Here is a 26,191-nt window from a genome sequence, read left to right as displayed (position 1 = left end):
ATGAACAATCATCACAAAAGGTGGTGAGCTGGCAGAATCGTTAGCACGCCGGGCGAAATGCGTAGCCGTATTTCGTCTGTCGTTATGTTCTGAGTTCAAATTCCGCCGAGGTCAACTTTGCCTTTCATCCTTTCGGGGTCGATAAATAAAGTACCAGTTTCCCACTGGGGTCGATGTAATCGACTAAATCCCTTTGTCTGTCCTTGTTTGTCCCCTCTGTGTTTAGCCCCTTGTGGGCAGTAAAGAAATACAAATGATTTGTTTATAATGATCAAATGTGTGTGTTGTACGTCAGCTCACTATCTCTCTCCATCAAATCGACATTGCCTGAACAGGGGCACAGTGTGCCACGCATCAGGTGGCAAAGAGATCACAGAGCAAGGTGAGATGAAGTGTTTTGCTCAAGAACACAATGCAACACCCAATCTAGGAATTGAAACCACGATCTCGCAGTCGTTAGTGCAGCACCCTAATCACTAGGTTATACACCCTCACTCCGCTACAAATAACGATATTTTTAAATATGTATTGTCACCATTCTCTTTACATTGAAACTGCATTGTGATTCCTATCACAGAAGGTGGACTTTGTTGTGGACAATTGAATGTGATTAAGGGGTTCTCCACCCTAATCTAGACTATATATGACCTGTATTGTATAGTGTCAGCTGTTAGCCACATGTTAATTTGCATATTCTTTGTTCAATACATTTCACTGTTGTTGTATTTCTCTCTGTAAATTATTGTTGGCAGTGATGATGACTTTGAACCCTTCGACATGTCACATGATAAGCAAGAACAGAAAGTGAAAACACCAAAATACTTAAGGGATTGTATGGAAGGTAAGCAATTATACAGTTCTATATTTGAGATGAGGAATTATCTACATTATTTACATTTGACGGATATTTGTCCTCATCTTGTTTGTTGTTAACACGTTTCGGCTGATATACCCTCCAGCCTTCATCAGGTGTCTTGGAGAAATTTTGAACCTGGGTTCTCATTCCTAAGGTATTTTTCAATGTCATTATTATTAATATTATTATTAAAGTATTTTTCGATGTTATTATTAATAACATCGAAAAATACTTTAGGAATGAGACACCTGAAGAAGGCTGGAGGGTATATCAGCCGAAGGTAAACAATGTAAAAGGTAAGCAATTATTCGCAAAAGGTATTTCCTCTCCCTTATTCATCATGTCTTATACAGATTAAAGTGTGGGAATTTTAACATTTGGTTTAGAGCAGGTATCAGCAAAGTGGTCAATAGTGACACCTGTGGGGGCTGGGTGTCTATGTGGCTATCCATGAAAAACACCTGAAAACATTTTGAACATTTATAGGTGCAGGTGTAGCTGTGTGGTAAGTAGCTTGCTTATGAACCACATGGTTCTGGGTTCAGTCCCACTGCGTGGCACCTTGGGCAAGTGTCTTCTACTATAGCCTCGGGCCCACCAAAGCCTTGTGAGTGGATTTGGTAGACGGAAACTGAAAAAACCTGTAGTATTTATATGTGTGTGTGTGTATCTGTGTGTCTGTGTTTGTCCCCGCCACCATTATTTGACAACTGATGTTGGTGTGTTTACGTCTCTGTAACTTAGTGGTTCGGCAAAAGAGACTGATGTACTAGGCTTACAAAGAATAAGTCCTGGGGTCAATTTGTTTGACTAAAGGTGATGCTCCAGCATGGCCACAGTCAAATGACTGAAACAGGTAAAAGATAAAAGATTGGTTACTTAAAGGCCAAAACTCACTAAGCTCCTGCCAAATATAATGCAATATGAACCAAATACTAATTTCACTGTGAATACTCTGAGTATATCTGTATAACATGACTACTCAGAGAGTAACATCCCTGTTTCGGAGTAGTGTCCCTGCCTCAGGGAGTAGCATCTCTGCCTCAGAGAGTAGTAGCGTCCATGCTTGGAGTAGCATCCCTGCCTCAGGGAGTAGTGTCCCTGCCTCAGGGAGTAGCATCTCTCCCTCAGAGTGTAGTGTCCCTGCCTCGGAGTAGTGTCCCTGCCTCAGGTAGTAGTGTCCTGCCTCAGGGAGTAGCATCCCTGCCTCAGGGAGTAGCGTCCTGCCTCGGAGTAGCATCTTTGCCTCAGGGAGTAGCGTCCCTGCCTCAGGGAGTAGCATCTCTGCCCCAAGGAGTAACATCTCTGCTTCAGGGTGTAGCGTTCCTGCCTTCCTGAGCTAGTTTTCCACCACATTTCTTAAAAATCATGTTAGAGGCTTTGGTCTTGGGACCACTCATGTCTAGAAACTGAGGCTGGGGCTAAGCAAGGGCATGAGCCCTATAGAAAATCCAGCTCCAAAAAAGCCTCATGATAGCAAGGGAGAATGGGCACCAGCCAACCCAAAGGTTGGAGTGGGTTGCACCTGCCTACTTCGGGTGCTATAGCATTGAGGTAGATCTGGCTACCCCTGTTAATGGAGACAAGACCTGGATTTAAAACACTGGATGATGATGATGATGATGATAAATAAGGCAATGAGTTGGCAAAATGGCTACTGCACAGGACAAAATGCTTAACGTTTCTTCTGACGTTATGCTCTGAGTTTTGTTGAGGTCAGTGTTGCCTTTTATCCTTTAGGGGTCGGTAAATAAATGCCAGTTGAACACTGGGATTGACATAATTGACTATCCCCGAAATTGCTGGCTTTGTGCCAAAATTTGAAACCAAAATAATGATTAAATTTTTATTGTCCTTTATCAATTTCATTAAGTATTTGCATTAAATTTCTTTAACTATTTCTTATTAAAAAGTAATAAGGACACAAAAGTACAAAGGGATTATTTTTTTTTTTTTCTCTCTAGTTTCAGCTCAGAGCTGTGGCCATGCTGATGCATGATTTTAAATCAATAAATTATTTTTATTAATTATACTTTTAAATTTTTATATAAGAAAACCGTGGTTGTATAGACCTGTCAAACCAAGTGAGATCGTGATTGTGGCTGATACCAGTGACATGTAAAAAGCACCCACTACACTCTTGCAAGAATGGTTGGCATTAGGAAGGGCACCCAGCCATAGAAATCTTACCAAGTTGGATTGGAACCCGGTACAGCTCCTTGGCTTACCAGTTTTCACTCAAACCGTCCAACCCATGCCAACAGGGAAAGTGGACATTAAATGATGATGATGATGACGACACAATGGGTTTAGTGAGGTTGGTAAGTTATCAATGACTCCACATTGAAGGGATTAGTGACATAAGAAGTTTGCCAATCTCTGGTTTGGGGATTCGAACATTTCCAGGGACATTAGTGTTGTTGTTTGATCCCAGTTTAGTCCTCATTAAACAGACCTTTGATTAAAGACATTTCATAACTGTTTGTCGAAGCATCCCTCTTAACTCATTTCACATTTTTCCCTGTCCTTCAACAAAAAAAAAATTGCTTGTATAAAGGATCATGAGTAAGGCCAAAATAGTGCAAGGTAAATCACAAGAAAACATCATCATCGTTGTTTAGCGTCCGCTTTCCATGCTGGCATGGGTTGGACGGTATGACTGAGGACTGGTGAGCCAGAAGGCTGCACCAGGCTCCAATCTGATCTGGCAGAGTTTCTACAGCTGGATGCCCTTCCTAACGCCAACCATTCCGAGATTGTAGTGGGTGCTTTTATGTGCCACTGGCACAAGGGCCAGTCAAGGCAGTTCTGGCAACGACCACGCTCAAGTGTTGTTTTTCATGTGCCACCAGCACATGTGCCAGTAAGGCGATTCTGGCAACGATCACTCTTGAATAGCGCTTTTTACATGCCACCGGCACAGGAACCAATCTGTGGGGCTGGCAACGTTCACACTTGGATGGTGCTTTTAATATGTGAATTAATGTTGACTTACCTTGTATTCAATATTTCAGGGTTATGACTCCATTTTCAAGAAATAGACAAATGTTGCCGATGTGCGTGTGTGTGAGCATGTGTGGAGGGGACATGTGCAGAATGGTGTTGCTATTGCAACCAGCTAGCTTCCTGGAACTCTCTTCTGTTGTTGATCTTGGGTTATTATTTTTGTCTGTTGTTTTAAAGGTCTGATTGGAACTGAAGACCCAGAACGTGTTGAAGCTTGTCTGAAAGTAGCTGAAGAATTGATATCTTCAAGTCATTATGGTTTGACAGAAGTAAGTTGATATTGTCTCTCAGATGGTGGAGATGAATGTTTCGAAAACTCCTGTCTTCACTTTTGTCTTTCATCATCATCATCGTTTAACGTCTGCTTTCCATGCTAGCATGGGTTGGACGATTTTGACTGAGGGCTGGTGAACCAGATGGCTGCACCAGGCTCCAATCTTGATCTGGCAGAGTTTCTACAACTGGATGCCCTTCCTAACGCCAACCACTCCGAGAGTGTAGTGGGTGCTTTTTATGTGCCAGTCAGGCGGTACTGGCAATGACCTCACTCGAATCTTTTTGCACGTGCCAGTGAAGTGATGTTGGTAATGATCATGCTCGAATGGTACCGTTTTATGTGCCACTGGCATGGAAGCCAGTTGGCTGCTCTGGCAATGATCACACTCGGATGGTGCTCTTGGCACCCTACTAGCACAGGCATAAGTGCAGGTAAGGCGACACTGGTAACGATCATACTCGAATAGCCGCTGACAGCGTTATTTATTACTAGCAAACCCAGTGGATTATCCACAGTTTAATTAGAGACAGCCACCAAATAATAAAAACCAATATGACATTTTAAATATTTTACATAAAAATTTTATAGGTGCAGGCATGGCTGTGTGGAAAGTAGCTTGCTTACCAACCGTATGGTTCTGGGTTCAGTCCCTCTGTGTGGCACCTTGGGCAAGTGTCTTCTACTATAGCCTCGGGCTGACCAAAGCCTTGTGAGTGAATTTGGTAGGCAGAAACTGAAAGAAGCCCATCGTATATATGTGTGTTTGTGTGTCTGTGTTTGTCCCCACAACATCGCTTTACAACTGACTAGGCTCACAAAGAATAAGTGCTGGGGTCGATTTCTTCGATTAAATGTAGTGCTCCAGCATGGCCACAGTCAAATGACTGAAATAAATAAAAGAATATATATCCTTGGTGTTAGGAGGTGCATCCAGCCATAAAAACTATGTCAAATCAGATTGGAACCAGGTGCCACTCTCCAGCTGAACGGCTCCAGCATGGAGTTAAATGTTAAATGATGATGATGAAAAAGCACCCACTACACTCTCGGATCGGTTGGCGTTAGGAAGGCCGTCCAGCTGTACAAACCTTGCTAGATCAGATTGGAGCCTGGTGTAGCCAGCTGCCTTGTCAGTCCTCGGTCAAACTATCCAATCCATGTCAGCATAGAAAGTAGACGTTAAATGATGATGATGATATATATATATATATATATATATATATATATATATATATATAAATAAAGGTTACAAACGTCATTAAGGGATATTGGTTAGTCACCTATACAAAGAATGTTGAACATTATAATTAATATTCAACTGTAAGGTAACTATATTTATTTATTTCAATAAAATAAGAAAATAGAGGGATAATTAATAAATTATTATTTAATTAAAAAGTTGACAACATCTCTTACAGCTGTTTCAATTCCGGACCTTCAGAAAATTAATTAATAAAGTTTTAAATTATTTGAAAATCAAATCTTGTCAGAGGTAGTTTAAGATATACAAAATAGGTGTTCAATTCCTGCATGTTGAGTATATCGAACACCTATTTTGTATATCTTAAACTACCTCTGACAAGATTTGATTTTCAAATAATTTTTATTTTATTAATTAATTTTCTTATTAATTAATTATATATATATGTATATGTGTGTGTATATATATATATATATATATATACACATATATGTATATATATATGAATATATATATATATGTATATATATATATATGTATGTATATCACGTGACCGACCAGACCATCAGATGTTGTTACACATCGCTGGTCACAATGCGTTCGCATTGTTTTAGCCTTCGAATGACGCCACCCCGCTGGCTAAGCGAGCAGGCCAACAGAAGAAAGAGTGAGAGAAAGAGTGGTGAAAGAGTACAGCAGGGATCACCACCCCCTGCCGGAGCCTCGTGGATCTTTTAGGTGTTTTCGCTCAATAAGCACTCACAACGCCCGGTCTGGGAATCGAAACCGCGATCCTGTGACCACGAGTCCGCTGCCCTAACCACTAGGCCATTGCGCCTCCAATGTATGTATATATAAATCTCTGATGAAGCCTAGAGAAGCACCCAAGTACCTCAATTTCATCTACTAATTACTTCAGTCTACAGGAGGCATACAGGTAGCATGAGGTATTTTTGCCTCTTGGCTGAAACAGCTGTAAGATATTTTCCCACTATCTATTCCTGTATGTTATATCTCTTATTATAAAAGGCAGATTTTATCTGCCTCCCTTTGTCAGTTATAGAAATCTACAATATAGGATTTTTTCAATTACAATTTACCTAGCATTTTTAAGAGTAGAATGCATTGGGTCATGCCAGGTCCAGTTTTTAAAATTTAAACTCCAATTAAGCAAAATTTACACAAAACTCACATTCTGGTGTGTATGTCAAATGCTTTTCTTAATGTGGTTTACACCACACGCACACACACAGTGTGCAACGAATAAAATGAAAGTAATTCACTGTGTGTGTGTTGACAGGTAGACAATAGAATGCGATGGCGATGGCGATGTAATATTTGTTTCTGTCTATCACGCTGATAGATACATGAGTAAAATGTATGGCAAGCTAAGAGATAAGAGTGAGTGAAAATGTTCTTGGAAGAGAGTAAATAGCGAGAGTGATTTGAGGAAGACTTTACATTAAATAACCGTAGTGGCTTGTATATATATATACATACATAAGACAGTAAGGTGTGATTTGAGGGAGATTTGGCTGCTATTTCTACCATGTCTAGCTGCCATGTAGGGGTCTCCCTCATAGGCTCATACATACATATATACATAGACTTTTATAATAAGAGATAAGACAGTAAGGTGTGATTTGGGGGAAATTTGGCTGCTATTTCTACCAGGTCTAGCTACCATGTAGAGGTCCCCCTCATTGGCTCATATATATATACATACATAAGACAGTAAGGTGTGATTTGAGGGAGATTTGGCTGCTGTTTCTACCAGGTCTGTTAGGCCTTCTCATGTAAACTCAAGCTTTCTCATGCCTTGAACATAAGACCAAAGCAGAGAATGTATTCTTTTATTCTTCTGCTTTTTCCAGCCATTGGTCTGTGGCCATGCTGGGGCAATGCCTTGAAGAATTGTAGTTTAATGAATCAACTCCAGTTTTATTTTTGTAAGCATTGTACTTATTCTATCTGTTTCCTTTGTCAAACCACTAGGTGACAGGGATGTAAACAAACCAACATTCGTTGTCAAGCAGTGGTGGAGGACAATCACAAGCACAGACACGCACACACACACACATACATGCATACACATATACACACATACATACATACATATATATATATATGTGTGTATATATATATTGCAGCGTGGAAGGTGTTTGTAAGCCATTTAAGAAACACACAAAAACCGTTAGATTCACTTCAACATTTAAATTTAATTTGCCAAAATATTTTCCTCGCTTTGAGACCGCGACCTGTTCACTGACAAAAATATCGTGCTAACAGGTCGCGGTCTCAAAGCGACGAAAATATTTTGACAAATTAAATTTAAATGTTGAAGTGAATCTAACGGTTTTTGTGTGTTTCTTAAATGGCTTATAAACACCTTCAACGCTGCAACTGTTTTCGTTCCAGCACACGATCTCAGATCAAGTCACTTGCTATGCAAGTACATCTCTGTAACTATATATATATTTATATATATATATATATATATATGTATATTGGTAAAAACAGTAAGATAACAAAAGAAAGAAAGAGACCTCAATATTATGTAAATAGAGGAAATCTTTATATATAAAAGTGAGGTTGTGTGTCTGTCTCCTACGATTTAGATTCCTAACTACTCCCACATTTTGCGGTGCAGTTTAACCAAAACCGGGTATCTTATAGTCGTGATTCATATCGAGACCGTCTGGGTATTAGCATGCGTCTACGATGAGTCTACGATTTAAAAAAAAATTTACCATCAATTTTTCCCATTTTTAATCCATTTTTGACATATATAAGGGAAGTAACTCTCTAAAATTTATTATTATATCTCAGAACGTAAAAAGCTACAGTAACACCCCTCCCCCTTTGTGGTTAGCCATATTGAGATGGCTATTATACTTTACATCTCTAAAAATGCTTATATAATTATTTCCCTTACAAACCCGAGCAACGCCGGGCGATACTGCTAGTATTTTAATAATTACTGGTATCTTTATATATTTTATATGTAAAACATACGTTATACATGTATGTATATTCTTGTAATTGTCATTTTAGTAAATGAATAAATAAACTGACATAATATAATGTCTAAAAATTGATGAATACCACCTATTGATCCCCTCCATTTTCTTATTGCTCTCTCTCTCTCTCTCTCTCTCTCTATACTTAAACATTGAGGTGAGTTTCACTGAATCACTACAATATGTTGCATTGTACCAGTGCTGTGTGTTGCACTAAGTCCTTGTGAAATCATAGTCCAACACACTGCAGCCTCTTATACAAAAATGCTGTAATATTTTAATGTGCTACTACTGTGTGTTACACTGTGCCACTACTATGAAACTACTAAGTGATGCATTAAATCACCATGGTGTGGTACGTTGAGTTACTCTGGTTTGTTAAAGACACTCTGATCTGTGTGATACAATATTAATGTTCTATGCCACTATAAACTCACTGTCACATGACTTTCTTTACAGATTGCTGCAGAATTTGCTAAAATACTTCTTCACTTGACTGAAAGTCATTCCTTTAGCAATTTATTAGAATGTAGACTTAGGGCTCTTGTGGCTCTCTTAGTAGAATGTCCTGTTGAGGTAAGTCATGTTGTTTACTTTGTATTTTGTTCTATAGAATGTCCCCTTGTTGCCATGTTCACCTTGTCTCCTTTCTTCATTGATGTCCTGATAACATTGATATCTTCATTAGTCACAAAGCCATAGAGATGTGTGTGTGTATGTTTAATCTACTCCTTTGTATGATTATAATTGATATTTGTAGAACCAACAAAAGAAACTCAACATGATTGTTGAAATTGCTAGAAATAGGAGTCAAGTCTTCTTCAGACTACACTTTGTTTCGAAGAAGACAGATAACATTGAATAACGTAGTCTTAGATACACAGTGATCAAGGAAAGCTATGGATTGACCTAGAACTGAATGACAACAGCAACAATATGTCATCATCATCGTCGTCGTCATTTAACATCTTCCTTCCATGCTGGCACAGGTTGGACAGTTTGACAGGAGCTGGCCAGGCAGGAGCCTGCACCAAACTTCTGCGTCTGTTTTGACAGGGTTTTTTAGGCTGGATGCCCTTCCTAAAACCAACCACTCCACAGAGTGGACTACCTTTTGCTTATTTTATTGACTCAGGTAATAGGAAATCTAAAGGCAATCTCACTGAGATTTGAACCTTGAAATGTAAAAGATTGTAACTAAACACTAGTTGTCCAGTGCTCTAATATCTCTTCTCTTTTCCATGGTACTTTTAATGTTTAAGGTACTTTGTTGTTTTTCTCATCTATGGTACCTTTAATTTTAAAGGTGCCTATAAAGCTTACATGATGAAGTAGGGTTCCTCATTTTGTTATTATGAAATAAGATTAATTCCTGCTCCATTGAAATATTCAGAAAGCTAAGGGGCCATTGTTAGTCTTGTCAGTGTGACCTAAGATTTTATTCTATAATCATTGTTTCAGAACTAACAGAAAATCAATGAGAGATCAATACAGTGATCATATTACAGTTTTAGGAGTAAAAGAAGATAAAGCTGCAGCTAGATCCATCTATTGTTATCCCAACAGCCATCTACGTCTGTGAACAGTGAAGATCTTTCGATTGCTGGATGTGTTCCATTGATGCTGCCTATCTTCAATTCTGAGCATCTCTTACCAAAACAGAATGAGAAACAAAGAAGTGATAAGAGGATCAGGCATGGGGAGTTTGCAGGACATGGGGACCAAAGTGGTGGCTATGGCTTACTGGCCATGTGCTTCGATTGCCTTGTGATGGAGTTGTCTCTGAGAGGAGGGAAGAGACTTAGAGGGAAACCAAGGAAGATGTGGTGTAGTACGCTATGGGATGACGTGATAGTATTGAGAGCTGACCTGAGTGGAGCTAAGAGAAAAGTGAGCAATCAGGATGTGTGGAGAAGGTTTGTTTACCATTGTGCTGACAGTGCAAGAGGATCTAAGACCTAAACGGGAGAAAACTCTCTGCATTTTTACAGTTAATTTCCCCTTTTTTTTTTCCCTTCTTGGCCTTACACTTTATTTCCCAACATGTGGGTTTGATGATTCTACAAATTATTAAATTATTTTCTTATATGAATTTCTCATTATCATTCACACTTTTGTCATGATTGGCATTGTTTCAGGAGGTCTGTGTGTTTAGATATTCACCATGGAATTCATCATCATCATCATCATTATTGTCACCACCATCATCATGATTATCATTACCATTCTCCTCCTCCTCATCATCATCATCGTTATCATCATCATTGTCATTATCATCAGCAAGGTCATCACCATTCTCATCATTGTTGTCCCTCCTCCTCCTCCCATCATCATCATCATCATCATCATCAGTACAATCGTAATTGTTTTGCATATGAATGTTTGGAGATGATCATGATGATGATGAGAGACAAAGATGACTATAGCTGAAACACTAATTGCTAGTCATAATTAATTACTAACTGACCCTTCCCCACTTCCTTTCTTGCAGACAGCCACCTATTTGACATCCCAAGTCTATGCAAGCAATTACAACATTCGTCAACGGATGGACACACTGGAGGTGAAGCTTTATCTTTTCATCTTTCTCTTGTTTCAGTCTTCAGAGAATGTTAGTCAAACAAATTGCCCCCCCACTCCCAGACTTATTTTCTTTTTAAGCCTGGTATTTATTCTGTTGGTCCCTTTTGCCAAACTGCTAAGTTATGGGGATGTAAACACACCAACACTGGTTGTCAAGTGGTAGGGAACAAACATACACACAAAAACACTCACACACATGCATGCACACACAACAAGCTTCTTTCAGTTTCCATCTACCAAATCCACTGACAAAGGTTTGGTTGGTCTGAGGCTATAGTAGAAGACACTTGCCCAAGCTGCCATGCAGTGGGATTGGACCCAGAACCATGTGCTAACTGCTAAGTTACGGGGATGTAAACACACCAACACTGGTTGTCAAGTGGTAGGGAACAAACACACACACACAAACACTCACACACATGCATGCACACACAACAAGCTTCTTTCAGTTTCCATCTACCAAATCCACTGACAAAGGTTTGGTTGGTCTGAGGCTATAGTAGAAGACACTTGCCCAAGCTGCCATGCAGTGGGATTGGACCCAGAACCATGTGCTAACTGCTAAGTTACGGGGATGTAAACACACCAACACTGGTTGTCAAGTGGTAGGGAACAAACATACACACAAAAACACTCACACACATGCATGCACACACAACAAGCTTCTTTCAGTTTCCATCTACCAAATCCACTGACAAAGGTTTGGTTGGTCTGAGGCTATAGTAGAAGACACTTGCCCAAGCTGCCATGCAGTGGGATTGGACCCAGAACCATGTGCTAACTGCTAAGTTACGGGGATGTAAACACACCAACACTGGTTGTCAAGTGGTAGGGAACAAACACACACACAAAAACACTCACACACATGCATGCACACACAACAAGCTTCTTTCAGTTTCCGTCTACCAAATCCACTGACAAAGGTTTGGTTGGTCTGAGGCTATAGTAGAAGACACTTGCCCAAGCTGCCATGCAGTGGGATTGAACCCAGAACCACGTGGTTGGTTGGGAAGGTAAACATAGGCAGAGGCAAGGGTGTGTGGTATTACCCATGCCTGTGCCTATGTTATTTTTTTTTTTCTTTCCAGCTTCTCACTTCTTACTCAAAACCCTTTCATGCCACATCTTTAGTTAAAAACCTTCATCATTTGTTGTTTTTCTTGATTGCATCATTTTAGGTTCTGGCCGTTGCAGCTCAACAACTTGCTTCACCCAAGAAATCAGCGAAGGATAAGAAAACCGTCGCAGAAAATCCTATAAAAGTGTCCCTCATTCAACCAGAGAAAGCTACGTATAATTGGCGTGAAGTTGTTCAGAAGCGAATCGACAGCAAGACCCGTCGTTTTGGTAAAGGTCACAACCGACAACAGCCAGAGGTTGTGGTCAACCGGTTCTCATCGGTGGCTGGACATTTCTTTTATCCACTTATTAAAAATTATGATAGGTGAGTAAACATCATAGCTTTATTGTGGAATACAGTTCTATATTTAAGAGGTGAGGAATTATTTACATTATTTGCATTATTTACATTTTGACAGATATTTATCCTCATCTTGTTTGCTGTTAACACAACGTTTCGGCTGATATACCCTCCAGCCTTCATCAGGTGTCATGGGGAAATTTCGGACCTGGGTTCTTATTCCTAAGGTATTTTTTGATGTTATTATTAATAACATCGAAAATAATAATAATATTAATAATAATAATTGAAAAATACCTTAGGAATGAGAATGCAGGTTCGAAATTTCCTTAAGACACCTGATGAAGGCTGGAGAGTATATCAGCTGAAACATTGTGTTAACAACAAACAAGATGAGGACAAATATCTGTCAAATGTAAATAATGTTTATTGTGGAATGTTTCTATTACAGGTTTTTCCACCAGAGGCTGTAGCCATGCTGGGGCACTGCCATTAAAAGTTGAAGAGACTTGCAGTGACCAGGATTTGAACTTGGGTTACCATGTGTCATAATGTGGGGGTCCTAATCAAAAGATGATCACAGTCACCATGGAATTTTTGCAAAGATACTGCTTTTTATTTGAAGGTTTTCTTTCATTGGAGTGTGACCTTTCTGGGGCACTGCCTTGAAGGGTTTTTAGGCCACATAAAAAGCACAGGTGATGGTGCCATGTAAAAAGCACCAAGTACACACTGTGATGTGGTTGGTGTGAGGAAGGGCATCCAGTTGGTGAAACCAAGCTAAATCAGACTGGAACACCTGGTGGAGCTCCCCAACTTGCTGGCCCCAGTCCATTGCATGTATGGTGATGATCCAGCTGTAGAAACTTTGCTGAAACAGACCATTGGCACCTGGTGCAGCCGCCTGGCTTTGACAGCTCCTGTCAAACCATCCAACCCATGCCAGCATGGAAAATGGACATTAAATGGTGATGATGACCCCATCATCATCATCATCATCGTTTAATGTCCGCTTTCCATGCTAGCATGGGTTGGACGGTTCAACTGGGGTCTGGAAGCCAGGAGGCTGCACCAGGCTCCAATCTGATCTGGCAATGTTTCTACAGCTGGATGCCCTTCCTAACACCAACCACTCCGTGAGTGTAGTGGGTGCTTTTTACGTGCCACCGGCACAGGCCCATCATTTATTTTAAATCTTTTATTTGTTCTGTCTAAATGTTGTTGTTTGCAATCTGACAAGGAAGCACTGAGTTGTGCCTTAAAGACTTATGTGAAACAGGGGATTGGGATGTTTCCCTGACCCCTTCATCCAACTTCCTTAAGTTTCTTCTAATCCTTTCTAACCCAGATAAGTTAACTTTAAAATAGTGATGAGGATGATGATGATGATGAGTATATACACTCTCTGTTATATATAGCATCATCATCATCATCATCTTCAACATCATCATCGTCATCCTAACCACTACCACTACCACCATCATCATCATCATTTTCATCATCATTGTCACCACCGTCAACATCATCATCATCATCATATTTATCATCATTTAATGTCCGTTGTCCATGCTGGCATGGGTTGGATGGTTTGACCAGGGCTGGCAAGCCGGAAGGCTGCACCAGGGTTCAATCTGGTCTGGCAATGTTTCTACAGCTCAATGCCCTTCCTAACACCAACCACTCCGAGTGTGTAATGGGTGCTTTTACATGCCATTTGTGTGACACCAGTATCTGCCCAAACTGCAATTTTGTTTGGTTTGATGGGTCTTCTCAAACATGACATAATGCCAAAGGTCTTGGCCATTGCCTCCATGAGGCCCAACACTGGAAAGGCTGGATGCTCTTCCTAACACTCAGCCCCGTCTGGCATCTGTACAGGTGACACATAAAAAGCACCCACTACATTCATGGAGTGGTTGGCGTTAGGAAGGGCATCCAGCTGTAGAAACACTGCCAGATCAGACTGGGCCTGGTGCAGCCTTCTGGCTTCCCAGACCCCAGTTGAACCGTCCAACCCATGCTAGCATGGAAAACGGACGTCAAACGATGATGATGATGACTCCGAGAGTGTAATGGGTGCTTTTACATGCCATTTGTGTGACACTGGTATCTGCCCAAACTGCAATTTTGTTTGGTTTGATGGGTCTTTTTCTTAAGTATGACATAATGCCAAAGGTCTTGGTCATTGCCTCCGTGAGGCCCAACACTTGAAAGGCTGGATACTCTTCCTAACACTAACCACTCCAAGAGTGTAATGGGTGCTTTTACATGCTACCAGCATGGGTGCCATTTGCATGACACCGGATTCTCTCACAACTACAATTTTTCCTGGCTTGATGGGTCTTCTTCTCATGCACGACATGATGCCAAAGGTCTTGGTCATTGCCATATATATATAGTTGAAGGTGTATGACCTAGTGTTTAGGATGTTGCACTCACAATTGCTAAATCATGGGTTTGATTGCCAGACCGAGTGGCACCTTGATGTTGTCCTGCTCACTCCACCCAGTTGGGGTGGTGGCATCCTTTGAAAGCTAAAACAATGCAAAGTGCATTGTGACAAGTGATGTATAACAACATCTGATAGTCTGGTCCTCAATCACATGACATCAGTCTTTATACATTCTTTCATACACTGTATATACACCTGCTTGCACACACCCTTTGTATACTCTTATCTACACTCAGTGTATCTTTCTCTCTCTCTCTCTCTCTCTCTCTCTCTCTCTCTCTATATATATATATATATATATATATATATATACACACACACACACTGCATATATACTATCTTTCATGTACTCTCTCTCTCTCTCTCTCTCTATATATATATATATATATATATATATATACTCTTCTGCCTATGTTCTATTTGTGATGAATTGTCAGAAAGGGTAAATAATAATTAGTAATTATTGTTAATTAATCTATTCCAGGAAAGATAATTGTTTGGATCTTTTGGGAGAAGATTGCATGGTTTTGGAAAGACTTCTCATGACTCTAGGAACTGTGGTCTACAGTGCTGTCAACACAATGGTAATTCTCTCTCTCTCCCTTTCTTTTGATGCACACAGTCACACATCTGCACACACACACACACATTCACTCTGGTGTTCAGTGCTGTAAGTCCTATGATAAATCCCTCTTTCTCACTCTAGTGAGGTTGCCGAGCAGCTTGCAAGATTGCAAACGCCATGATAAAGGAAGGCTTTTATGCTAGGAGATAAAGGCTTAATCTTTTACCTTTCAAACTGGCCTCATCTAACCCAAATATTCTACTTGTTTTATTTTTAAACTAGTCAGATCCAGCCTCTCACACCTACCCTACCATGTCATTCTGAAAGTAAAAAATAATCTGATCAAAATCCCAAAACTACAAGATCATTTGTGATTAATTCAAAACACCGTGAATAAATGAGCTTAATGTTTGACAGAGTAATCTGAATGTTAAAGGGTTAAAGTATGAGAGAAGGGCTTGAGCAAAACAGGTTTCTTGCTGTAGAAGGGCTATAATGACTTTTACTCTTTTACTTGTTTCAGTCATTTGACTGCGGCCATGCTAGAGCACCGCCTTTAATTGAGCAACTCGACCTCGGGACTTATTCTTTTTGTAAGCCCAGTACTAATTCTATCGGTCTCTTTTGCTGAACCGCTAAGTAACGGGGACATAAACACACCAGCATCGGTTGTCAAGCAATGCTAGGGGGACAAATACAGACACACAAACACACACATATACATATATATATATGTATATACATATATACAACACGCTTCTTTCAGTTTCTGTCAACCAAATCCACTCACAAGGCATTGGTCGGCCCGGGGCTATAGCAGAAGACACTTGCCCAAGATGCCACGCAGTGGGACTGAACCCGGAACCATGTGGTTGGTTAGCAAGCTACTTACCACACAGCCACTCCTGCGCCTATTCACATTGTAGGGGAAAGGGAGAAGGGTAGGGATCAGACAGAGGTGGCAAGAGATACAAATAGTAGTGACAGGGTATTTGGGTGGATCCTCAAGTTGTAATGAAGATAGAACTGTGTTGTCAGCTTTAGGTGAAGTGTGAAAGTGTGTGGCTTAGTGGTTAGGGGTATTCAGCTCACAATCATAATGTTGGGAGTTCAATTCCCAGTGGTGCGTTGTGTCCTTTGATCAAGACACTTTATTTCACATTGTTCCAGTCCACTCATCTGGCAAAAATGAGTAGTACCTGTATTTCAGGGAGCCAGTCATGTCACATTCTTTTTCACACTGAAGCACCCTGAGAACTATGATAAGGGTACATGTGTTTTGTGGGGTACTCAGCCACTTGCACGTTAATTTTAACAAGCAGGTTCTTCTGGAAGCCTTGTCATCATAACCAACAGAGTTCCAGTTTTTTGGTGGGTGAAAAGTGTAGATTTTGGATTGGCTTGAGAGCTGAATGTAGTGAATGGTGGATAAGGAATGTAGTTGATCGGTGATGAAGAGCAGCAGAATGACAGGAGAGTGATGGGAGTGAGAAAGATGATGGGTGATTAGGTGCGTTGCAAGTGTGAGGAAAGTGAGGGATATGTTGTGGTGGAGAAGAAGAGAGAATCTGGTGGTTCGGAAAAAGTGATCAATGTAAAATGTAAGTGGAGAGGACAGTATTAATAATGAAGGATGAATATCAAGTGAAGTGTTCCCAGGTAGTGTGAAAGGAAAACAATAAAAGAAGGGCACAGATACTGATTTGGAGTGTTGCTAGTTTATTCAACTGACCCAACAGGGTCAGACTGGTTTTGCTGTTATAAGGATGTAGAGAGAAATAATAATGACATTTATATTTCAGGCTGTGAAGCGGATGGGACGTTGTCTTTTGGAATTCATTTGGCCTCTTCGTTATCATCCACAAAGGTAAATGAGTCATGATATATTTACTTAACCATTTGCCAGCATCCCCCCCATCTCACACACACATATACATGAGCCTCCTCTCATATATCATCATCATCATCATTATTTAATGTCTGTTTTCTATGTTGGACAGTTTGCCAAGAGGTCAGGTGGTGCACCAGATTCCATTGTCTTTGTTGGCATGGTTACTACAGCTGGATCACCTTTTGAGTGTGGTTGTTGCCAGTACCACCTGACTGGCTCCCGTACCAGTGGGATGTTGTAAAAAGCACCATTCAAACATGGTCATTGCCAGTACCACCTGACTGGCTCGCATGCCAGTGGGATGTAAAAAGCACCATTCAAATGTGGTCATGGCCAGTGCCACCTGACTGGCTCTTGTGCCAGTGGCATGTAAAAAGCATCATTCAAACATGGTCATTACCAGTGCCACCTGACTGGGTCCCATGCCGGTGGCACTTAAAAAGCACCATTCAAGCGTGGTCGTTGCCAGTGCTGCTTGACTGGCCCTCGTGCCAGTGGCACATAAAAAGTGCTCACTACACTCTCAGAGTGGTTGGTGTTAGGAAGAGCATCCAGCTGTGGAAACTTTGCCAGATCAGATTGGAGGCTGGTGCAGCCTTCTGGCTTGTCACTCCTAAGTCAAATCTTTCAACCCATGCCAGAATGGAAAGCAGATGTTAAAAGACAACGATGATGATGATGGATGCCCTTCCTAATGTTAATCACTTTACAGAGTGTATTGGGTGCTTTTTACATGGCACCATCACCAGTACTTTTTACATGGTACCAACATCAATGCTGTTTATGTAGCACCAGCACCAGTGCTTTTCAGTGATACCTATTTCTTTACTACCCACAAGGGGCTAAACATGGAGAGGACAAACAAGGACAGACAAACAGATTAAGTCGATTATATCGACCCCAGTGCGTAACTGGTACTTATTTAATCGACCCTGAAAGGATGAAAGGCAAAGTTGACCTCGGCGGAATTTGAACTCAGAATGTAACGGCAGACGAAATACGGCTACGCATTTCGCCCGGCGTGCTAACGTTTCTGCCAGCTCGCCACCTTTTCAGTGATACCATAACCCATGCTTTGTGTCTGTATGTATTTGTGTGTATATGTGTGTTTGTGCCTAAAATACTGGACACTAAAAGACATTTAGATGTTGAATAATGTTTTTGTATTCCATTGCAGTTCGGTTCGAAGAGCCATTTTATTTGGTGTTTCAGCAGTTTATTTGTCAGTGCCCAGCCATGTTTTATTGGAAGAGATGGAAGAAGATAGTTTTGATTTCAGACAATGGCTGCAAGGTCAGTTTTATCACGTTATTTAGTTACTGTTCTTGATTAACCTTATGTTGACCCCTGATTTATGAGAATCAGAGGTGGCCTAGTTGTGACTACCCATCATCATTTAATCAGGCATTGAGTATCTTACTATTCTATATTTTTGAGATAAGCACACGGGCTACTAACCTTCAGATTCTAAGTTCAATCCCACGCAGGGAGTTGAAAAATAATCCTTTCTATCATAGGCACAAGGCCTTAAATATACAGGGAGGGGACCAGTTGATTACATCAATCCCAATGTGTAACTAGTACTTAATTCATCAACCCCGAAAGGATGAAAAGCAAAGTTGACCCCAGCAGAATTTGAACTCAGAACGTGAAGACAGACGAAATACCTATTTCTTTACTACCCACAAGGGGCTAAACACAGAGAGGACAAACAAGGACAGGCACACGGATTAAGTCAATTACATTGACCCCAGTGCGTAACTGATACTTATTTAATCGACCCCGAAAGGATGAAAGGTAAAGTCGACCTCGGTGGAATTTGAACTCAGAACGTAACGGCAGACGAAATACTGCTAAGCATTTTGCCCAGCGTGCTAACGATTCTACCAATTCACCGAATTTCATCCGACGTGCTAATGATTCTGCCAGCTTGCCACCTTAGGGACTTGAAAAATAACGTCAACAGAAAAATAACATCAGCAACATACCTTAGGAATGAGAACAGTTTGCCCCATTGGTCAAATAAAGGGCTGGGCTCGAAAATTCCACCAGAACACCGGAAGAAGGCTGGAGAATACATCAGCTGAAATGTTGTGGTAACAACAAGATGAGGACACATACCCATCCATTATAAATAATTAAGTATGTTAGCGTACACTATCTAATACCATAGACTAGTATATACTTTACAGTGTCATACATTGAAACTATTTCGCAGATATACAAACAGGGCTAATTTAGCTGTTTCTCTGTAGATTGGAAGAAAAGACAATGGGCATATGGCGTAGTGGTTAAGAGCATGGGCTACTAACCCCAAGATTCCGAAAAAAAAAATGTTGCTTGTTTGATGAAGTCCCTTTGGATATTTGTTCTGCACAGAGTCTGCAAGCACTGAGTGTTGTCATTAGTAATGCAGTAAACAAGTGGCTAATATTGCTGTTGATGATGATGATATGTTTATGTGTGAGACAGTGAAAGGTATACTGTAGTTGATGATGATGATGATGTGGGGTTTGTAAAGAATGTTTATCGTAAATATCATCCTAAAAATTAGGGAAAGCGGTTCCCAAAGTGGGTGGTATGCTCCCCCCTGGGGTGGTGGAAAGTTCCAAGAAAATTGGGGTGATAATGGGGTAGCCCAAGTGGGGTGGGGATGCAGTTGAAGTAAAAACAACAAAATAATGGGTTCGTTATAAATCCTTAAAAATGTTTTAGCCCGAAGGCTGCGCCCATGCTGGGGCACCACCGTTATGTTAAGTATTATTTGTGAAATACTGTTAGTTTGAATTTGCTTCAAAAAGAGGTTTGTGGTTGTGATGGTTAGTTAAGGTGGGGATGAGGGTGCTAGGAATGTGGGATGGGTGTCAAGGGGGGTGGCAACCTAAAATAGTTTGGGAACCACTGGTTTAGAGAAATGAGGTTTGGTGGTACTGGCCGTTGCCAGTACCTATTACTTTACTGTCCACAAGGGGCTGCACACAGAGGGGACAAACAAGGACAGACGAAACGGATTAACTTGGTTACATCGACCCCAGTGCGTAACTGGTACTTAATTTATCGACCCCGAGAGGATGAAAGGCAAAGTTGACCTTGGCGGAATTTGAACTCAGAATGTGAAGAACGACGTTAAATGATGATGATGATGATGATGATGATGATGATGAGGCGTTATGCTTTGTTTTGTGATTTGTTGTTTGTGTGTTTAAGAGGTGGATAGAAACTGGGGAAGAGAGAAAGAGAGAGGGGGTAGAGAGTAAGGTAAAGAGAGGGGTAAAGAGAGAGAGGTAGAGAGAGAGAGAGAGAGAGAGACGCATGAAGTTTAAAGTATAGACTTGTCTAATTCAAGGTTGTATATATGATGGTGATACAGAGGAGGAGGAGGAGGATGTTGCTGTTGCTGTTGTTGTTGTTGTTGTTGTCGTCGTCTCTACTACTACTACTACCACCACCATTACTACTACTACTACTACTACTACTACTACTACCACCACCACCATTACTACTACTACTACTACTACTACTACCATTACGACTATACTACTACTACTACTACTACTACTACTACTATTATTACTACTACTACTACTACTACTACTACTACTACTACTACTACTACTACTACTACTACTACTACTACCACCACTGCTTTTGTCTTTGTTGGTCATTTCAGATACTGTCAGAGAAGATCCGGATACGGAATGCCAAAAGTTGGCCGTACAAACCATGAAGATCCTCCACAGCGTCATGCAGCAGGTCTGGGACTGTTTAGATGTCAATGCGTTCACACACAATAATAATAATAATAATAATAATAATAATAATCCTTTCTGCTACAGGTGCAAGGCTTGAAATATTACTGGGAGGGGACTAAGTCAATTACATTGACCCCTGTGCGCAACTGGTACTTTTTTTTTATCAACCCCAAAAAGAAAAAAAAGTTGGCTTCAGTGGAATTCGAACTTGGAAAGCAAAGACTGATGACATGCTTGGAAGCATTTTGTCTGCTGTGCTAACACTTCTGCCAACTCACCACCTTATAATGGTTTCACTAGTACACACCTCACACCTCCCTATATCCTTGTTCTCAAACACATACACACACATCATCATCATCATTTAATGTCCATTGTCCATGGAAAGCTGCACCAGACTCCAGTCTGATTTGACAGGGTTTCTGTGGTTGGATGTCCTTTCTAACACCAACCACTCTAAGAATGTAATGGGTACTTTTACATGCCACTGGTACGGGTGTTATTCGTATGACACCAGTATCTGCCAAGACTGTGATTTTACTCAGCTTGATGAGTCTTCTTCTCAAGCACGACATATTGCCAAAGGTCTCAGTCATTGCCTCCATGAGACCCAACACTCAAAAGGAACTCAGTCACTTTGCTTCTGTGAGGCCCAATGCTTGAAAGATGCTTTTTACATGCCACCAGCATGGATGCCAATTATGTGACACCACCATCAGCCATGATTACGATTTCATTTGGTTTAAAAACTCAAACACAGCACATCGCCAAAGGTCTCAGTTTCCTATCATTGTCTCCTTGAGGCTCAAATTTTTTGAAGATCATGCTTCACCACTTCGTCCCATGTCTTCCTGGGTGTACCTCTAACACAGGTTCCCTCCACAGTTAGGGATCAGCACTTCTTTACACAGCTGTCCTCGTCCATATGTATCACATGGCCATACCAGTGCAATCATCTCTCTAGCACCCCACATCAGAATACACTTATGCCTAACTTTTCTCTGAAGATGCTTACACGCTGTTGAACATGCACACTGACATTGCACATCCAGCAAAGCATACTGGCTTCATTTCTTTCAAGACTATACATGTCCTCGGCTGTCACAGCCCATGTTCCACTGCCATGTTGCATAGCTGGTCGCACACAGGCATCACACAATCTGCCTTTCAGTCTGAGAGAGAGGCCCTTTGTTGCCAGCAGGAGTAGGAGCTCTCTAAACTCACAAGGTTTGGTTGGGGGTCCATAGTAAAAGGCCCTTGTCCATGGTACTACTCAATGGAACTGAACATATAACTGCACACAGTTGAGAAATGTGTTTCTTAACCACACAGCCACATCTTAGCCTCAATATATTTTATACTATTTGCCTTTCATTCTGAGAGAAACCCTTTCATCATCATCATCATCATCATCATCATCGTTTAACGTCCGCTTTCCATGCTAGCATGGGTTGGACGGTTCAGCTGGGGTCTGGGAAGCCCGATGGCTGCACCAGGCCAGTCATATCTGGCGGTGTTTCTGCAGCTGGATGCCCTTCCTAACGCCAACCACTCCGTAAGTGTAGTGGGTGCTTTTTACGTGCCACCGGCACAGGTGCTAGACGAGGCTGGTGAACGACCACGCTCGGATGGTGCTTTTTACATGCCACAGGAAAGGTAAATAACTCCCTGAAACTTTTGTCCCTTCATTCTTATGTACTGGGAATTGTGACAGTTTGTTGTACTTGTGAAGATACATTAGGCTAAGTAAACTGGCTGATCCCATCGTCGTCGGCATCCATCCGTCTCGAGAGATGATGGTGTAGCTCGGAATGAGCTACAAGGGGCCTGGGCAGTTTTGTATGAGGGATCAGCTGCTGCCCATGCAGTTTGACCCCCCTCCCCCTCTCCACGCAGCTGGTAGCTCCAAGGGAACGACGGGTCGGTACAGCTTGGTGCCAGATGTGCCGCAGGAGTTGCTGGTGATGATGTGTTGTGTCAGGCCGCCTTAGGGACTCCAGCTCTGGATTTTCTGTCAGGGTTTACTCCCTTAGCCTTCCCCAGGAGGGGGTCTTGCCACAAGGCAGCGGAGGTTTGAAATCGGAGTTTCCCTCTCCTAGTTGGGCTGCCAACCAAGGCTATCGAGTCCCAACTACCCGAAGCAACTGGTTTTAAGGCGCCAGTGACTTGCCTTTGCCCCTTCTCCTGTCAGTGGGAAATGGCTGTTATCCAAACATAAAGGCTTGTCCTTTATTGGTGTAGGTGCCACATAAAAAGCACTTGTGCCAGAGCTGTGTAAACACGCCCACGCTGGGGGCACATAAACGCAGCCAGCATACTCTGCAAAGTGGCTGGCATTAGGAAGGGCATCTAGCTGTAGAAACCATGCCACAGAAGACAGTCGGAGCCTGGACAGCTCCACAGCTGACCAACTCCTGTCAAACTGACCGACCCATGCCAGCATTGAAAACGAATATTAAATGAGGATGTTACAGAAGCTAACAACTACTTTTTTGCGGGCACCACCAATTGGGAAGTGCTCAGTCTTATCATTAAAGGCACGAAACTGAATATTACCAATTGGTCGATAACTGATGAAGAATTACAGACCTTTTTGTCTCCAATTCGTTTTTATATTCAGTATATGTTATGTTGTTTGTTTATACATTTTCCCATTTATTAAGTAATAGAATGCTACATACACTGAATTTATATACATATATATATACACATGTGGAGGCGCAATGGCCCAGTAGTTAGGGCAGCAAACTCGCGGTTGTAGGATCGCGGTTTCGATTCCCAGACCGGGCGTTGTGAGTGTTTATTGAGCGAAAACACCTAAAAAGCTCCACGAGGCTCCGGCAGGGGGTGGTGATCCCTGCTGTACTCTTTCACTACACTTTCTCCCACTCTTTCTTCTGTTGGCCTGCTCGCTTAGCCAGCAGGGTGGCGTCATTCGAAGGCTAAAACAATGCAAACGCATTGTGACCAGCGATGTGTAACATCTGATGGTCTGGTCGGTCACATGATCACGGGATATATACACATACATACATGCTTCCTTGCTTGCCTGCCTGCCTGCATGCTTGCTTGCTTGCTTGCAGTACCGTAAAGGTAGAAGTATAAATACATAGCTTCTGGTGCCTTGTTGTACCACTAATTTATATTTATACTTCTACTTTTACAGTGCTTTATTTTACTGGAAAGTAGTACATTTGTATTGCAATAGTTTATATGTGTGTGTGTGTGTGTGTTTGTATTTACCTTCTGATTAGAATTTGGAAAGTTAATTCTATCCTTTATCAATTTCTTTATTATTATTATTATTATTATTATTATTATTATTGTTGTCTTTTCAGGAATTATCATCAAACAGCTGATTGAGTCTGTCATTTAGATCTGTTTCTAAATGATGGTATTTACACTGGACCAAGTTGTGTATTTATTTCACTGAAATATGAAAGAGAGACAGAGGGAGAAAGACCCACTTCTGAGAGTGTCTGGTGGGGGTGCATTCTCCTCAGAGCCACAAAAAAATATGGTACAAATTTTGACCATATTTGGAAATACATGTAAATTTTTTCATTTTAAATAATAAATTTAATATATTTTCTGTATTCTGTTTGATTCGGTGGCATTTTTAATATTTTGGATTTTGGATTGTGAAGTTTGTGTTGTGATTCAATTAGGAGAATCATTACAGCTTCTAAGGATAATCCACAGTGCTGCAGAAGTAATAGGATAAAGCCTTACATTTTCTGTGTTTGAGAAACTGGCTGCAACTGATGGGGAACAGAGGTCATTGTGAGTTTCATTTGTAGTCAGCAAGTAGTATCAGAGAGAAGTTGGAGGGAGGACAGTGAAATGACAGGGGCAAGAGAAGTCAATTATATGTATGAATGTGCTCTACCTCTTTTTAATTTAGAATAAATTTTGACTGACCATCTACTTGGTAGCAAGGCTGTGAAGGAAAGCATCTTGTTTTGTTCATCATTCGCTAAATCTTAAGAAAGTCCTGCAGATTTTTATAGTCCCAGATATTGTAATCACCTGTAGTCTATGAATTAAGTGTGTGTGTGCTTGTGCACATCATCATCATCATCATGTGTTTTAATATTCATTCTGCCACCGCTTGACAATCTGCGTTAGTTTGGTTATGTTTCCGTAACTTATCGGTTCAGCAGAAAGATTGATAGACTAGATACTTGAGGTTCATTTGTCTGATAAAACCCTTCAGGGCTGTACTTCAGCAGGGCCACAGTCCAATGACAAATAATATAAAGGATACGAGTGAGATCGTTGCCAGAGTAACAAGCTGGCCTTTGTGCCGATGGCATGTTAAACACACCATTCGAGCGTGATCGTTACTGCACCGCCTTACTAGCACTTGTGCTGGTGGCACGTGAAACATTCGAGTGAGGTCGTCGCCAGTGCTGCTGGACTGGCTCCTGTGCAGGTGGCACATAAAAAGCACCATTTGGGCGTGGCCGTTGTCAGTACCACCAAACTGGCCCTCGTGCCGGTGGCACGTAAAAGCACCCACTACACCCTCGGAGTGGTTGGCGTTAGGAAGGGCATCCAGCTGTAGAAACTCTGCCAGATCAGATTGGAGTCTGGTTCGCCAGACCTCAGTCAAACCGTCCAATCCATGCTAGCATGGAAAGCGGACATTAAATGATGATGATGAAACAATGGTTTGGCTGACATTTCTGGCTGTTCAACGATCGCACAAAGACGTAGTTGGCGCTCATGAAGCTGGGAAAGGCGAGTAATGTAGGGGAGATAACCACATTTATATAATACAGTATCAAAAACCGTCCAAGGGAGATAATTTATATACTTTACACGCCCGTTAAGAGTATCTGTTCGAAAATGGCGATTTTTTTTTGTCTTTTTTGGGGAGAGTTTCGTGTTTTGGTGAAGATACAACGGCGTTGGAGAGCATAAAAATTTAAGTTGTGGTTGCGAAAATGTTAGCTGACATGGAGGACTGGAAGACATTTGAATACTGGAAACGAGTTAGATTCACGCCGAGTATGAAAATGCCGACATCACAACTGCTATTCACCGCTCTGTGAACACTGAAAAGGCTATAAGACTACGAAGCCGTGGCCATCCGGAAGAGATACTCCAGAATTCATTGAACAATTGATGTCAAATTTAGTGCGAACACTTTACATTTCACAGCA

At 41.3% G+C, this 26,191-nt stretch overlaps 1 protein-coding gene across 2 annotated transcripts in view; it reads left to right on the top strand.

Annotated features, from left to right (window-relative positions):
* The window catches only part of LOC115209396 (telomere length regulation protein TEL2 homolog), a 48,128-nt gene extending 23,551 nt beyond the window's left edge, over positions 1 to 24,577 (top strand). Inside the window, exons 11-21 of one of the 2 annotated variants that reach the window (XM_036500990.1) lie at positions 753 to 841; positions 4,040 to 4,131; positions 8,820 to 8,936; positions 10,852 to 10,923; positions 12,122 to 12,387; positions 15,300 to 15,399; positions 17,183 to 17,247; positions 18,449 to 18,564; positions 20,942 to 21,024; positions 24,362 to 24,425; positions 24,519 to 24,577. In XM_036500990.1, coding sequence (XP_036356883.1) covers positions 753 to 841; positions 4,040 to 4,131; positions 8,820 to 8,936; positions 10,852 to 10,923; positions 12,122 to 12,387; positions 15,300 to 15,399; positions 17,183 to 17,247; positions 18,449 to 18,564; positions 20,942 to 21,024; positions 24,362 to 24,382 — 1,021 coding nt within the window. In that variant the 3' untranslated portion in view covers positions 24,383 to 24,425; positions 24,519 to 24,577. Of the gene's footprint in view, positions 1 to 752; positions 842 to 4,039; positions 4,132 to 8,819; positions 8,937 to 10,851; positions 10,924 to 12,121; positions 12,388 to 15,299; positions 15,400 to 17,182; positions 17,248 to 18,448; positions 18,565 to 20,941; positions 21,025 to 24,361; positions 24,486 to 24,518 lie in introns of those variants that run through there. The other variant, XM_029777788.2, reaches the window with a different exon arrangement.
* The last annotated feature ends 1,614 nt before the right edge of the window (positions 24,578 to 26,191 follow it).

Source organism: Octopus sinensis, linkage group LG3 (genome assembly GCF_006345805.1).
Source record: "Octopus sinensis linkage group LG3, ASM634580v1, whole genome shotgun sequence".
Lineage (NCBI taxonomy): Eukaryota > Metazoa > Mollusca > Cephalopoda > Octopoda > Octopodidae > Octopus > Octopus sinensis.
Note: the sequence above shows the minus strand (reverse complement) of the source record. Positions and strands in the feature narration are given on the sequence as shown.